At 40.6% G+C, this 16,650-nt stretch overlaps 1 protein-coding gene across 1 annotated transcript in view; it reads right to left on the reverse strand.

Moving 5' to 3' along the window:
• The window catches only part of LOC126259369 (39S ribosomal protein L38, mitochondrial), a 47,827-nt gene that overhangs the window by 20,736 nt on the left and 10,441 nt on the right, over positions 1–16,650 (reverse strand). Inside the window, exons 3-4 of the mRNA XM_049956108.1 lie at positions 15,546–15,754; positions 9,867–9,985 (exon numbers count right to left, since the gene is read on the reverse strand). Of these exons, the coding sequence (XP_049812065.1) occupies positions 9,867–9,985; positions 15,546–15,754 (328 nt within the window). The remainder of the gene's footprint in view (positions 1–9,866; positions 9,986–15,545; positions 15,755–16,650) is intronic.

Raw genomic sequence — 16,650 nt, forward strand, 5'->3', positions numbered from 1 at the left:
CAAAACTGACATAAAACTGGGGCATCTTCATGTAGTGACACTGTATGGATTCAAGGTACCATGGGAAGTTATTAAATGTTAATCAAAATATCCACAGGTGTGCTGCCGGTCTATAGTGTCCAACGGGCACAATATTTCGGCGATCATACATGTCGCCATCATCAGGTGAACTGACTGACTGAGCTCCTGTGAACGTGCCGGCACGGAGATCCGTACGCTATGGCTGCTCAGAGGGAACTGGGTTCGGTCGCGGCAGCGGCCGATTTAAATACCCTCCGCCCGCGGCGCGCTCCCTCCGCCGTCCGCGCCCCGCGCCACGGTCGCGCGGTGGAACAGATTGCGACGGCGTCTGAGATGACGTCAGTGTGATGGCTCTGTCCGCCGTGGTCGTCACAACTATACGTTTGCTCGATTTACTCTTGATTAACCCAATCGCTGGTTCCCAAGCCTTGCTAAGATTATAGCCACAGTCACGGTTTATGAGGTCGTCATTGGTGTGAATTTCGATGGCCTCTCTAACAACGCTGCCCAGTATCTCGATGTCTGTACCAGAATCCTCGTGCGGTCATACTCCATGGCGTGATTTTCCGACAAACAATGTTCAGCGACCGCCGACTTGCTCAGATACATCAGTCGAGTGTGCCTCTGGTGTTCACGGCATCGATCCTCGACGGTACGCATCGTCTGACCAATATACGACTTGCCACATTGACACGGAATTTGGTACACGCCGGCCTTCCTCAAACCGAGGTCATCTTTGGCGCTCCCCACCAGTGCACGAGTTTTATTTGGAGGACAAAACACAGTTCCGACCTGGTGTTTCTTCAGAATGCGGGCGATTTTCTCCGAGAGTGCGCCTGTGTATGGAATAAATGCAGTGCCCACCTCCTCCCTCGTGACTTCATCCATCTCAACAGGTTGTGCTGCAGTGGTTGGGCAGAGAGCACGTTGAATCTGCCACTCTGAGTACCCATTTTTTCGAAATACAGTTCTCAAGTGTTCCAATTCCTGGGGTAGACTCTCTGCATCAGAGATAGTGCGCGCCCTATGTACTAGAGTTTTAAGTACCCCGTTCCTCTGTGAAGGGTGGTGGCAGCTGTCTGCGTGCAAATACAGATCAGTGTGCGTTGTCTTCCAATACACCCCATGACCTAGGGTGCCGTCAGCCCTTCTCTTGACCAAGACGTCAAGGAAAGGTAATTTACCCTCCGTTTCAGTCTCCATAGTGAATTTGATGTTGGGGTGTATGGAGTTTAGATGTGTAAGGAAGTTGATAATGTTTGTGGCAGGATTGTCACAACTCTTCTTCTCCCACAGTAGCATTTGGCCAGTGGTTTAATGAGTTCAAACATAAGGAAAACAGAAACGTACACTTCCATCTGTGGCACAGAGATCCCATAATGTCATGCGAAATTGTATTCACGGTCACAGTCAGAATTCACCTATTCTCGGCTGTTTGGCAATGTGCGAGACAAACTACATGATGTACTGTCTCACAGATCAACGAGAAAATTTATTGGCAGACCCGAATTAATTCTTAACTTTCTTACACTGTCAAATCAGTCTAAATAAGGGTTGCAAGCCACACTTTGAACTGCATGACAGGGATAAATTTCTCATAACTCCACCGCCAATCATTAAAAGACCTGTAGTTATTTGGCCTCTTTCAGGAACTAGCAACTCTTGCCAATAACCACAGACACAGTGAAATAGGAATACTGTTCACTATCAACAGATAAAGTCACATGAAAAACGGTCTATCAAATTTGTGTGGAAACAAATGACATTCAATGGCATGAATTGGTCCAAGCTAAGTCCATAACTTTCATCCAACACCACCTGCAGTTAGTGCTCCATGCTCTGATGTGAGATCCATGTTTTTGTCGAATTAATCCACACTCATTAATGCCAAAACAAGTACGTGCTTAACCAGAATTCCATTCTTACACCTGGGAATTCACTTTCAAATGGTTTGTTGGGTTTCCATAGCAGAGAAGTATAACTAGGTCAATCACAAAGGGTAGCTAACTCCAGACTCACGCAGTAGTAGCCGACTGAGACAGACGCAGCAACAGGGAAGGAACCGCTTTTGTGAGATTTATGAGTTTCGAACCAGGAGCAAATTTTATTATATCATCTGTGTGCTTTAATAGTTTAGTTTTGAGTTTCTGCGTGTAAATTTAATATCTAATAGCCACAGTTCTCGTGTTTCTGTTTGCATCGGAAAGTAAACCGATTTTGTGACATGTTACAAGTGCCTAATCAGGAGCAAATTATTTAGTTTCACCTGAGTTTAAATGCGAACATTTTTAGGTTAGGCTTTACCGTGACTGTTACTGACATTAAATGAAACAATAAGTTCACTGTTACCAGTCACCGTTTTATTTATTTCCACGACGCGTTTCGAAGGTTTAAACCTCCATCATCGGGTGGATTTACATTAGTAAGTATTACATTTGTGTGTGTGTTGTGTTACGATTTTTGGAGGAACTTGTGGCACTGCCTAGTAGAGAAACGAGACACTATTTCAGAATATGGTTTAGGATAACTTTTGACGAAAAATTAAACTGATATCTAATGGTAAATATTAAATAAGTAAACTACAGTACCTTCAGTGATCACAGGTTCCTTTTGCTGTCGTAACACATCACATGTATACTGCCACATTTGTAAACAAATATGGCGTCTGGAATCAGCTGGGTGCAAAGTTCGTATAACAGAAGTGAAGACATACTCGCAAAGTGCAAAGAATATACATCATAACAATATTATTACAGAATAATTGCTTTAAGCATTTGGCGGTGTTTGTTTTGAGGGGTCAAATATATGTGTGTGTACTTCAGGTCGTATATAAATCCAATTCTGACAAGTTAGAACAGCAAACATTCGTACTCGTTTATACAATCAGGTGAAATGTTAAAATGGCTTAAACTTCATTCTTATTGATAACAATTAGGTGAAATGTTACAGACTATAATTACAATGATCATATTGGCTACAACAGTAAAATCATACATACATTACATTCTTTGATTGGGGTTAATAGACAGATGTGAAGTGAGGGGCTAGAGGCAGAAGGAGAGGTAGAGAGAGAAAAAGTGTGTGTGTGTGTGTGTGTGTGTGTGTGTGTGAGTGAAAGGGAGAGGGAGAGGGGGGGAGAGGGAGAGAGAGAGAGAGAGAGAGAGAGAGGGGGGGGGGGAGAGAGAGACAGACAGAGAGAGAGGAAAAAGTGATTATTGAGAGGAAACATTTACATGGCAAGGAGTCTTAAGATTGCATGTTGCATATAGTAGCTGCCTAAAGGTTGGAGTAATACATTGGTTAATGCTATGAAATATGCAGATAGATATACATTTGTGCCAGTAGTTGATGTACATACAGTTTTAAGCTGACAAGGGGTACAAGCTGTTGGTGTGGTGAATTATCTGTGAATGAGGTCAATCTCGTGTACTCTTGGCAGCTGTCAATATTTATGGTAAATATTAGGTGTGTGTGTGCGTGTGTGTGTGTGTGTGCATTTTATGAGTGTAGGCAGTCGCTGAAAATGGAGATGATACTATTGTAAATATCAGTTTTTCAACAACTCCCATGAAAACATAAAATTCACAGTTGAACACCAAAAAGACGACAGTATAAATTTCCTAGACCTTACCATTACAATAAAGAATAATAGGCATCAATTTGAAATTTATCGGAAGCCTACCACAACACATACCACAATCCACAACTCCTCTTGCCACCCCGCAGCACACAAAATGGCAGCATTCCGGTACATGATTAATAGAGCTATCCAACTACCACTCTCAGAAGATAAATGTGATAAAGAAATTGAAATAATAAAACAAACAGCTATTGAAAATGGTTATAACAGCTCCATAGTAGACACCCTAAAACATTCAATAATGGCAAAGGAATCACAACACAATAAACAAAAAGAAAATAACATCTTCCATACAATCCCCTTTCTGGGTAACATTTCATACCAGATTGCCAATGTCTTCAAACGGAAAGGCATAAGCATATCCTTTACAACGGACAACAAGATTGGACAGAAGTTACCCCACAACATCGGCACACGAAACCCACTTCATCACACAGGTGTGTACAAAATTGAATGTTTGGACTGTGACTGCTTCTACATAGGCCAGACAGGCAGATCATTTGAGATTAGGTTCAAGGAACACATGGCAGCACTAAAAAACAAAAAATATCACACATCAGCAATAGCTACACACTTGCATGAAACAAAACACCATGTTAACAACACAAGTATTAGCATCCTACACATCCAACCAAATAGGCAGAAAACTAGACATCCTTGAAACACTCCAAATATACAAACATCAAATGAAACAACCAGAATCTATCTTAAATGACAAAAATGACAATATTTACAATAGTATCATCTCCATTTTCAGCGACTGCCTACACTCATAAAATGCACACACACACACACACACGCACACACACACCTAATATTTACCATAAATATTGACAGCTGCCAAGAGTACACGAGATTGACCTCATTCACAGATAATTCATCACACCAACAGCTTGTACCCCTTGTCAGCTTAAAACTGTATGTACATCAACTACTGGCACAAATGTATATCTATCTGCATATTTCATAGCATTAACCAATGTATTACTCCAACCTTTAGGCAGCTACTATATGCAACATGCAATCTTAAGACTCCTTGCCATGTAAATGTTTCCTCTCAATAATCACTTTTTCCTCTCTCTCTGTCTGTCTCTCCCCCCCCCCCCCCCCCCCTCTCTCTCTCTCTCTCTCTCTCTCTCTCTCTCTCTCTCTCTCTCTCTCCTCTCTCCCCCCCCTCTCCCTCTCCCTTTCACTCACACACACACACACACACACACACACACACACACTTTTTCTCTCTCTACCTCTCCTTCTGCCTCTAGCCCCTCACTTCACATCTGTCTATTAACCCCAATCAAAGAATGTAATGTATGTATGATTTTACTGTTGTAGCCAATATGATCATTGTAATTATAGTCTGTAACATTTCACCTAATTGTTATCAATAAGAATGAAGTTTAAGCCATTTTAACATTTCACCTGATTGTATAAACGAGTACGAATGTTTGCTGTTCTAACTTGTCAGAATTGGATTTATATACGACCTGAAGTACACACACATATATTTGACCCCTCAAAACAAACACCGCCAAATGCTTAAAGCAATTATTCTGTAATAATATTGTTATGATGTATATTCTTTGCACTTTGCGAGTATGTCTTCACTTCTGTTATACGAACTTTGCACCCAGCTGATTCCAGACGCCATATTTGTTTACAAATGTGGCAGTATACATGTGATGTGTTACGACAGCAAAAGGAACCTGTGATCACTGAAGGTACTGTAGTTTACTTATTTAATATTTACCATTAGATATCAGTTTAATTTTTCGTCAAAAGTTATCCTAAACCATATTCTGAAATAGTGTCTCGTTTCTCTACTAGGCAGTGCCACAAGTTCCTCCAAAAATCGTAACACAACACACACACAAATGTAATACTTACTAATGTAAATCCACCCGATGATGGAGGTTTAAACCTTTGAAACGCGTCGTGGAAATAAATAAAACGGTGACTGGTAACAGTGAACTTATTGTTTCATTTAATTTCACCTGAGTGCTTCAGTAGTTAGGTTTTTGAATATCTGCATATTATTGGACACAGTTACTGCAGGGTCTGCAGTAGAGATGCGCACCACTTCCCGATAGTCTGTTTATTTGCATAGTTTAGTTTTCCATGGTCTTTAGTATGGACAGGGATTGCGATTGTTGTGTTCGGATGCGAGCCGAGTGGGTGACACTTCACTCTCAGCTTCACGCTGTGATGGCTTCGGTTACACAGTTTGAGGCTGCAGTGGATGGGCACCACTGTTGTGGGCTGGTCGTGGGGATCCAACAGACGTCCAGCATGTCCGAGTCCTCCAATCAAGAGGGAGAGAGGAGATTTTAGTGTTGATCGTCCCGTCGACAACGAGGTCATTAGAGACGGAGCGCAAGCTCGGGTTAGGGAAGGATGGGGAAGGAAATCGGCCGTGCCCTTTCAAAGGATCCATCCCGGCATTTGCCTGAAGCGATTTAGGAAAATCACGGAAAACCTAAATCAGGATGGCCGGAGACGGGATTGAAGCGTCGTCCTCCAATCAATCCTCACCAGTGGCCAATCCAGTTACTGCTCACACTGAGGTTGACCCCTCATCTGTGGTCGAGTGGGAGGTCACCCTGGGCTGACGCAGGCAGTGAAAGACTTTCCAGGCGGCCGCACCTAAGGCCGCCCTGGTTTCTCTGACAAACAGGTTCCACGTGCTGTCTCTGGCTGACACTTTCGCTGAGCCAGATGCTGTCGCCTGTCCTGTTCCAGCGGAAACCACTCAGCCTGCAAGATCCGGGCAATCACAGACGGTGGGATTATTGGTAGTTGGGAGTTGCAACATTAGGGGCATTATGGGGCCCCTTAGGGACTTTGCTGACAAGAGGGGAAAGAAAACCAATGTGCACTCTGTGTGCATACCGGGTGGAGTCATTCCAGATGTGGAAAGGCTCCTCCCAAATGCCATGAAGAGCACAGGGTGCACCCAACTGCAAGTGCTCACATCGGTACCAATGATGTGTGTCACTTTATATCAGAGGAGAGTCTCTCTGGTTTCAAGCAGCTAACAGAGGTGGTAAAGGCTCCCAGTCTCGCTAGCAATATGAAAGCAGAGCTGAACATTTGCAGCATAGTGGACAGGACTAATTGCGGACCTCTGGTACAGAGCAGCTAACAGAAGTGGTAAAGGCTGCCAGTCTTGCTTGCAAGATGAAAGCAGAGCTGAACATTTGCAGCATAGTCAACAGGACCAATTGCGGACATCTGGTACTGAGCTGAGTGGAGGGTCTGAATCACAGGCTCAGACGGTTCTGCGACCGTGTAGGCTGCAGATTCCTCGACCTGCGCCAAAGGGTGGTTGGGTTTCGGGTTCCACTGAATAGGTCAGGTGTCCACTATACGCAGGAGGCGGCTAATGGATAGCAGGGGCTGTGTGGCATGGGCTGGTCAGTTTTTCAGGTTAGAAGGTCTCGGGAAAACACAAGAAGGGCTTCAGTCATAAAGGGTGCAGGCCGAACACAGGAAGAACGTAGATATAGGAACCATCGGTATAACAGTTGTAAATTGTCACAGTTGAGTTGGGAAAGCACCAGACCTCCAAGCGCTAATAGAAAGCACTGATGCTCAAATCGTTATAGACACGGAAAGCTGGCTAAAGCCAGATATAAGCTCAACCAAAATTTTTTCGAAGAACCTAATGGTGTTCTGAAAGGATAGGCTAAACACGGTTGGCGGTGGCATGTTTGTTGCTGTTAGAAGTAGTTTAACTTGTCGCGAAATTGAAGTAGATACTTCCTGTGCATGTGTATAGAGTGAAAAATCATTTACCTAATTTATGTAGGCTATGTTATGGTCCTGTTCTGAAAGTTTGAGTATCTAAAAAAGTGAAATTAATTACTTGATTTTTTTATAACATTAATAACTAAAGTGTTCAATGATTTGAGTCACGTTCTTCAATTAGTCTAAAGGATACTGCAGTATACTATCTGCTCCACATGGCCTGAAACTCAAATTGTTGCAGAAAATAGTTGGTTTAAATTTTCTTATTGGTTTGAAATTACTTTTGCTTAAGTCAGTAATACAATGATTAACTCATGTGCTATACATTTCTACACATCAAAAGTGCTTCTAGAAGTATGGTTGAGTGCTGTAACAGTTCTAGGGTTCCCATATTATAGAAATTGTTTTGATCATTTGATAATGATTAATTAATTTTCGCTAAAAAGGTATTCTGTTCATTATGCTGGTCTGTTAGCAAACACTATACTATGGAAAGTTTTATTACTATGGTTCATGTTTAGCATTAGGGAACTTTAAAGAAGCTGTGTATGACTGTTGTTGCTAACATGTTCTCACCTAATTCCAATGTCAAAAGTTTACAATTTATTTCTGAGATTCAAATCCCACTTACACCTCTCCTCTCTCCTTTTAGTAAAATACTGTTTGTATACAAAGTTATCTGTCCAATTGCTTTGACATTTTAGACAATCCTGATCACTTACTTCTGTAAAAGGGCTAATGCTTCCTAAATCTGCATACAGGAAATGATGTTTTTCAGACCAATTGCTAAATTTGAGAAAACAGGTTCGGTTGTGGACATTAAACCCTCAAAGCATCCTTGAGTTATTCATTCTGTGAAAAACATCACCATTGTGAGTGATAACACTGCTGTAAGTCCAGCGAAATCTATCCACTGACTTTAATGAAAACTGGATAGTCCCAGAATTAGCATGCAACAAATTCTGAAAAAAGATCTGCAGATCTGGGTCTATAAAATCCAATCAACACAAGAAGTGAGATCAAACTATCATGAAAAGTGCCAAGCATTTGCCCACTGGGTGCTTGCCCAGCAAAAAATGGACAACAATTTCACCAAGAAAATAATGTTCATTTATAAGACACACTATCTGTTGAATGTCTTCATGAGCAAGCAAAATTGCACGATTTGGGGCACAAAAAACCCTCAAATAATTATGGAGAAGTCATTACATCCACAACAAGTGACTATGTAGTATAATATTTCGGCTGAGGGTATAATGGTATAATATTCCTCTGAAGATGGTACTCGAAACACATTAACAGTGGAGGGCGAATGCTAACGTGATATGTTAAGTGTGTTTTCATAGTCTGAACTGAATTGTGTGCATGCTGAAGAGGTCTGGTGTCAGCGGATGGTGCAGTCAAGCAGACATTGACTGTTATGAGAGATTTTCCCTGACTCTGTGATTTCCTGCATTGGTGACGTAAATTGGTTGCCCAGATTTTGTGATATGACACTATGTGATTTCTTTTTGTACGGGGATTTGAAATATCATGTGTATGCCTACAAACCCCATCACTTCTGTGATTCAGCAGGTAAATTCAGAGCTAGTGGTGCAAGTACTCCAAAAAGTTATGGAAAACTTCATCGAAAAGACAAGACAGTGCCTGCAGAGTCATAATACTATATTTCATACACTATCACAGGTAGTATACACTGCAATAGCATATAAATTCCTTAATTTCATCAATAAATTTGTATGTTATTTTGACCCAAACGTTGTGTTCTTTATAGGACAACCTTTATGAAGTAATAAAATTGTAAAGATTTAACTATTAAGAGAGACTATTGTGTGGAACATGTCTTTCATGTTATACTTCTTACTTTCGCACTTGAACTTCTTACTCAAAAACAATTGTTCTGTAGGTGAAGAACAAGGGATATGTTTTCTCTGGAAACTCCTGAACATGAACAAATGGTCCAGAAAAAATGGAACAAACTGATGTTAGCTGAACATTACTAGATTCATCACAGAATCACTAACAACCATACACAAATGGTAAGCAAAATGCTTCTGACTTCTGTATCCTTCCTACGAAGGAGAACTGCAAGGTAATACATTCATACACTTAAGGGTAGTTCTGAAAAGCGAAAATAGCTTTAAGAAAATGATACATACACTTTCATCTGAATGACCATTCTCATATTCAACAACATGAAAAACATGACTATTAACTTTCTTTTAGCAAGAATACAGAGAAAAATGCTAAATTTTGATGGCTAATGGAATTTATAACTGTGCAACACAAAACAACCCATCAGTAACATGCTTTTAGGTGGTCTCATAAATTTTGTCTGCATTGTTCATCATCATTTTTCTTACGTACAAACATATTGCATTACCAAGTTTTCACTACAATTGTAAGTACACAAGTCTTTTACTATAAACATCAATTTCAGTGTAAGTCACTTAATACTTACACAAACCAATGGACATATTCTGCATCCTTTAAAGTGAAGTGACCATCTGGATTTGTAAGAATCAGCGTCCAGAGGGTGTCTGCATCTGCTTCATATGACACTGCCGGTGCTGTGACTGCCTAAATATTCAAATTAGAAAATTAGTTTAATATGAAACAAAGGAATTCTAAAATTACAATAACATCACACACAAACTAATAAGAAAAATTTCAAACCATCCACATTGCCTATATGTTTTTCTTTTTTTCTTTCTCTTCCAACAAGCATGCCAATAGTGTCACTAATCAGGTATCCAGCCACATCTCAAGATGTGCCCTCACAGCATTACTTCTGTCACTGTTTCTTGCTCTACTTTCTAAACTTTACAGTTGGCAAGAGCATTACCTGTGAAAGACATTACAGTCCTAGTCTGGTACACAGTTTTAATACACCAGGACTTTTTACAACAGCAAACATTCCATTGCAGAACTAAAGTTTGATTCTGGAAACAAACCAGTTTCTCAGCTGATGAAAACTCAGTTCTTAAATGGAAGCTGTAAGCCTTATAGCATAATACATCATTGAATTAGATAAGAATTAGTGACATTAATATAAAGTTACTTGTTTGTTGATCTGAAAAAAACATTGCATCACTCACAATTCAACCCCACTGTGGATGCTGTTCTTGGGCACGGTATAAGTATGTTATTGATAATTAAGCAGCTGGAAATTTCTCTGAAGCTGTCACATGATTCAAAGCTGCTACCAATGAATCTGCAAAACAAGAGAGACATAGCAGAGATGCCAATGTCACCTCAGGTACTATCCTTTCACGGATACCGTCTCCTTTCCAGTAAATACATGACTTATTACAAAACATCAAACTGAGTGTGAGTGGGGTGTCAGTGGTAGCTCTAGAGGCCTTGTAAAGGGAAGGTAAGAGTTTGTTAATTGCACGCAGTCTGAACATTCAATGAATAATAGAGGCATGACATCAAGGGATAAGACTGATCATATATGCCTAGTGGCCACATTTGACATACAGAAGAGGCTGCTCCAGCAGTTGTTTAGGGAAAGGGGTGCAATTAGCTGTAACATGTGACACAATGGAATGAATTATGCCTGTCACTAGGGCTCCAACTGAATACAGATCAAGCATGAAAACAGAAAGAAAGTGAACTGAACTGCGAAATATAAAGCAAAATAGAAACAGTGAACGATATGAGCTAAGAAATGCAATACTGAGCGAAAGTAAACTGACTCGTCATTGTGGTTAAGTGGTCACGGCGATGGGCTGTCAAGTGGGTGATCTGTGTTCAAAACTCTGTCATGCCAAGTATTTTTTATTTTCTTATTTTCACAACATTATGAACCATCCGCCCGGTCATTGATATGTTTGTTCTCTTTCTATAGCCTTGGCATTTGTCATACCATACATTGGTTATACAATATGAGTCATGTGGTAAGAATATGTCATCATCGCATGTAAATGTGATGAACAGTGAGAGCAGGCGAGATACCACTTAAGACATCTCCAAGAAATGAAAACAACACATAAAGGGATGCGAACTATGTTACAATAAAAAAATTCAAGAGACAAAACTTCCAAAAAGGAAAGCTACTTAAAAAATGTTAAAAACACATTCTGACACAGCACAGAGAAACTGTGTGAATTTGAAACTGTTGCGTTCATTTGTTGCAGCTTATGTGACAAAGTATGATGTTTTCATCATTTCCTTGGGAGTGATCACATTCACATTCATTCGAACACCTAAATCGGGCAAGGAGGCATATCTCACTTACTTACCTGGCGTACAAATTAGGTGCGTCAGTATGAGATTCCTATCATATGATACGAATACTACCACTAATGCCATACATGACACACCAAACATGTTTTCCGGTGGATAGTTCAATTGACTTGTCACATTCTCATCAAATGTTTGCAGTTCCCATTCGAAAGCCAATTCCTTTTGGCTGGTAATAGAGAAGCTGTGCAGAATCAACTGTCATTACAGTTATTATAGGTCCCTTCCTTACACCCCACTGTTGCAAACAGGTGTTACACCATGACACAGACACAAATTTGAATTAAAAAAAAAAAAGGTTGGCACAAGTGAGGTTCAAACACGACTCGCCTGCATGGCAGTCCAACACCGTGACCACATAGCCACGATGTCACTGCTACGTCAAGCTGCCCTATATTGCATTTCTTGTCCTTTGACCGTTGGCTGTTTCTATTTTGCCTTCTTTTTCATAGATCAGTACACCTTCTTCCTGTTTTCATTCTTGATCTGAGTTCAGTTTTTGATCGACTGTCCACTGGGCCCTCTTACCACTGAACCTGAGGGGGGTGCGATGGGGAGACTCCCTTCTGAATTTCAACAAAGCTCACAATCTGCAGCACTGTGCCCAGAAATGATAGTGGCTCCCTGGTGCTGGGTTAAATGGAGGTTTGAATCAGACATTTTGAAAGTTCTGTGACAAACTAGGCTGTGACTTCCTAGACTTGTGCCATAGGCTTGAGTACTGAAGGGTCCCCATAAATAGCTCAGGGGGTGCACTGTACAACAGAGGCTGCTACTCATGCAGCTCAATGTGTACGTGTTGCACACAATGCTTTTTTTTTAAATTAAAGTAGTGTGCAATGTAACTGGGACAAGATAATTAAACTTTAACTGTACATACTTAATACTATATTATTATAGTTAGTATCTCACTGAATATTAATAATTAATGTCTCCTCATTTTGCTTTAATGAGTTTCTGAACATTTAGTGGCATAGATTCAACTAGGTTAAAGCAAATGTTTTGTAGTTCATCGACATGAAACCACACTTTCATCACATTTACTAACATCCATTTGATGAACAGTCCATTTTACCAAGATGCCTTTTCACAATACTCCACAAATTCTTGGAGGGATTTAGGTCTGGTGAATTACCAGGCCACTGAAGCACATTAATGTTGTTTCTTTTCACGCATGTCTTGACTGCTATATAAGTCTGACATAGGCTAGATCATATTGAAATGTTCCTCTGCCATCTGCAAAGATCTGCAGGAGTGTCACATTCCTGTATCCAAGAATTTCCATGTATATGGTTCAATTCCTCATGCCCCAGCCCTACCTGCAGTGAAGAAAGCCAAAACATTTTTTGGAAGAATATTTTGTGGTCTGTTCAAGATGTTCCGCTCTGATGGTCCTTACTTGTGTCATGAGGATGAAGTCTACTGCTCCTTAGCATAGTTTTGTCAGTTGTAGGGGTGGTTTTTCATTTCTGTCCCTGTCTGCCTTTTCTCTTTGGAGACAATGGGGCATTATCACTAAATGCCCTAATAAGTCTTGAAACACTAGATTTTCCCACACCAACAATAGATGCAATCTCTCTTATAGTCATAGAAGTGCGTTCATGAAGAGCAACTATTTTTGCCAGCTTTTTACATGAAATGTCCATTTTAACACAAACACCAAGTTTTCCTCTCAAAAACACAGAAACAACACACACTGTTGCTACACACAGAAGCACTCGACTGAACTGGGGGGGGGGGGGGGGGGGGGGGATGTACAATAATTGTTCATAGTCAAGGCGACAATAGTCCATAAACTGGGCAGATAAAATTCATTACAGCTAACCAACTTCATTCAATCCCTTGTATATATATATATATATATATATATATATATATATATATAAAATAAAAAAAAAGATCTTGTCCCATTTAATTTCTTCATTAGGATACTCTCCACTCAGTCCATAAAAGAGTGTCGTATTAGCACAGGGCCCAAAAATCAGATGCTTGAAGGTAGCCAGCAACTATCCTGTAAAAGCCTACCTACAAAGTTTCAACTACCAATATTAAGTGAGGCACCTGCAAATATCCTAAGATTCTAATGTATTCTTCCTATAGTGATCCTGAAGAAAAAATTAGTTTAATTACAGTGAGTAGAGATGCATTTAAGCAATTATTCTTCCTGCCCTCCATAGGCAAAAGGTACAGGAACTAACCCAACAGAGAGATACAATGTTCAGTACAATTTGTCTTCTTTGGCACCTGTTTTGAATCATCAACTGTCAATTCACTAGCATGAAACAATTTTTGTTGAGGCTTTTCTTACAGTGTCCATCTTTGACACACCAAATGATGGCCGATGAAGTATGCCAACAGTTTATGACAATGGACAAGTGGCACAATTTGTAGTTTGGAAACTACAGCCACCAAACTCAAACTATACCTTTGCTTACAGGGCTGCACTAGATTCTCACCTTTAAGTGCCACCCTGGAAGCAAATGTAGCTTAGGAATGCTATGAACTTTGTGAGCATTACTACCAATTTATCAGATACCACTTCCTCATAAGTAACTACACACGGTGATTTTCCTCAAAGGAGACAAACTGTGGGAAATGATTCCTGAGAGGATAAGGAGCAAAAAAAGTCATATGGACATACGGCTCAAAATGCATGGCGTCTATGTTAGAGGGTATTTATAAATTCATCATGCCAGTGCAGCACAATGCAGTGTATGACATGCTGTGATGAGACCACCATTAGACTAGGTGTTTGCAGTTGTCCCTAAAGGTCCCTAAGCATGCACAAATACAACGCAGCAGTAACTACACACATGTTCAGATGAGTCACCCTGCAACCGAATGGCATCACAGACAACATGAATGTGTTATTTCGGTGCCTTCATGTCCAGGATGGGCTGTGATTACATGACTTCTTTCAGGTGCCCCAACAAGTAGAGATCTAAAGGACTGAGATCTGGCGACCAGTATGGGACTCTGGAACTGGGCTAGAGCACCCTCATATGGTGGTAACATTAACCTTCATACCACTAAAGACACACCTTCCAGCAGTAGAGGCAGGGTTCCTTACAGGAAGTGCAGACATGATTTGTCAGTGGGGCATTGTGGAGGAAGAGTGACTCATCCTACAAAGTGGTCATCAATAATCCCTGCCAAAACATTGAGGTTGAATCAGTACTAATGACTCGCTGCCATCATACCACGGGGATTCATCGCAGACCACAGGTGGGTTTAGTGAAGGACAATAATACTGCCCCTCAAAAGGATAGCTTCATATGCAAATAGGACAGAGGAAAGAAATCCCTGAAACACAGTGATCTGTGCAACAAACCAGTAACAAAACCATCACCATGGAGGCAAGTTCATACCTAGTAATCCTGGACACATTGACACAAACAGCGGCAGTTGTCATAGAGAATGTTCCACGCAGTTGTCTGGCTTACTCCACGCTGGCAGACTGTCTGCGTGGTGCTGGTATTGGGGTCATACTCTACAGTGTTCAACACTCTTTTCTCCAAGACTTATGTAAGTACTGGGTGTGCCTGCCCTTCATGGCTACCCGTTCCCATAACTGAACCTGTCCCACACAAATGACATACTGTTACCAACAATTTAAGGTGCAACTACTGTTGACTGGTACAATAGTGCTACCACCTGTCCATTGCCATGTGCCTCTATTTATCTAATGACTACATCTGTCTCTTCCTAGTTTATACTCTAGGTCATCATCTTTCAGCACTGCCTTACTTGATACATGTCCACACCACAACGGGTTGACAACAGCAGTGAGGCAGATGACCCCCTGTTTGTTTTGTTTTCTTATTTTTAATAGAATAAAGTAAAATAAAAAAACAACTGAAATCTGATCACACTATCTTTTCAATATTTTTACCTCAGAAGGTTTGATGACATTGCCTCGGTGCACAGCGGCAAATGAGTCTTCACTCTGCTTATAATGCACATCAAGCATAACAGAGGGGAAGAAATATGCATCTCCAAAAAGATCATCGTAGATGCCATAATGGTCAGCAACTGCTTTTATCTGTGATGCTGCCGATTCTCTTTTCCAAACTTCTTTCACTTCATTGAGGGGTATTTCCACTGAAATAACAAATACTTCATTTAGAGATAGTTGTGAAAGGCAGTAGATAATACCAGACCAAAAAAAGTGTTACTGGCAATAAAAGCATTATAATTCATGAGTGGAGGAATTAGTCTCTCTCTGCCCTCCAACCTTAATACAAGCTCATCTGCAAAGGCGTTAATGGTTGTACTCTTCATCACGCCAGCTTTCAATCTTTTGTTCTATCAGTTAATAAGCCACAGTTGCAAAATAATAACACAAATTACCTAAAACAGAATGGAACAACTGGTAGAAGCCAACACTGGCAAAAATTAATTTGGGTTTCAGAGAAAAACAGGAACACACAAAGCTATATGGACCCTCTGACTTACCTTGGAAGACAAGAGTCTAGGAAGGCAAACTCGCATTTGTAGCATACATAGATTTAGAAAGAGCATTTGATAAAGATGACTGGATACCGGTACATGCTTCAGGGTTCTGAAGTTATGAAATATAGGAATCAAAAGATTATACAACTTGTGCAGAAACGAGACTGCTGATACAAGAGTCAAATGACATGAAAGGAAGGCAGTAATTTAGAACCTAGTGACAAAGTGGTGCAGCCTAACCCCTCATGTTATTCAATCCGTACATTAAGCAAGCTGTAAAGGAAACTAAGGAGAAATCTGGAAAGGGAATTAAAGTACTGGGAGAAGAAATGAGAACTTTAATACTTGTCAATGACAATGTAATCCTGGCAAAGACAGCTACGGACTTGTAGAGAAGTTGAATGGTATGGATATGACCTTGCAACGAGATTATAAAAAAAATACCAGTTAGCTAATTATATGATGTGACTAGGTACAGTAGACAAAGAGCTTCCTTGACAGATCACCTCCACCTCTGTCTGTCACTGGACTTTGCTGCCATGCAC

This window comes from Schistocerca nitens, chromosome 5 (assembly GCF_023898315.1).
Source record: "Schistocerca nitens isolate TAMUIC-IGC-003100 chromosome 5, iqSchNite1.1, whole genome shotgun sequence".
NCBI classification, from domain to species: Eukaryota; Metazoa; Arthropoda; class Insecta; order Orthoptera; family Acrididae; genus Schistocerca; species Schistocerca nitens.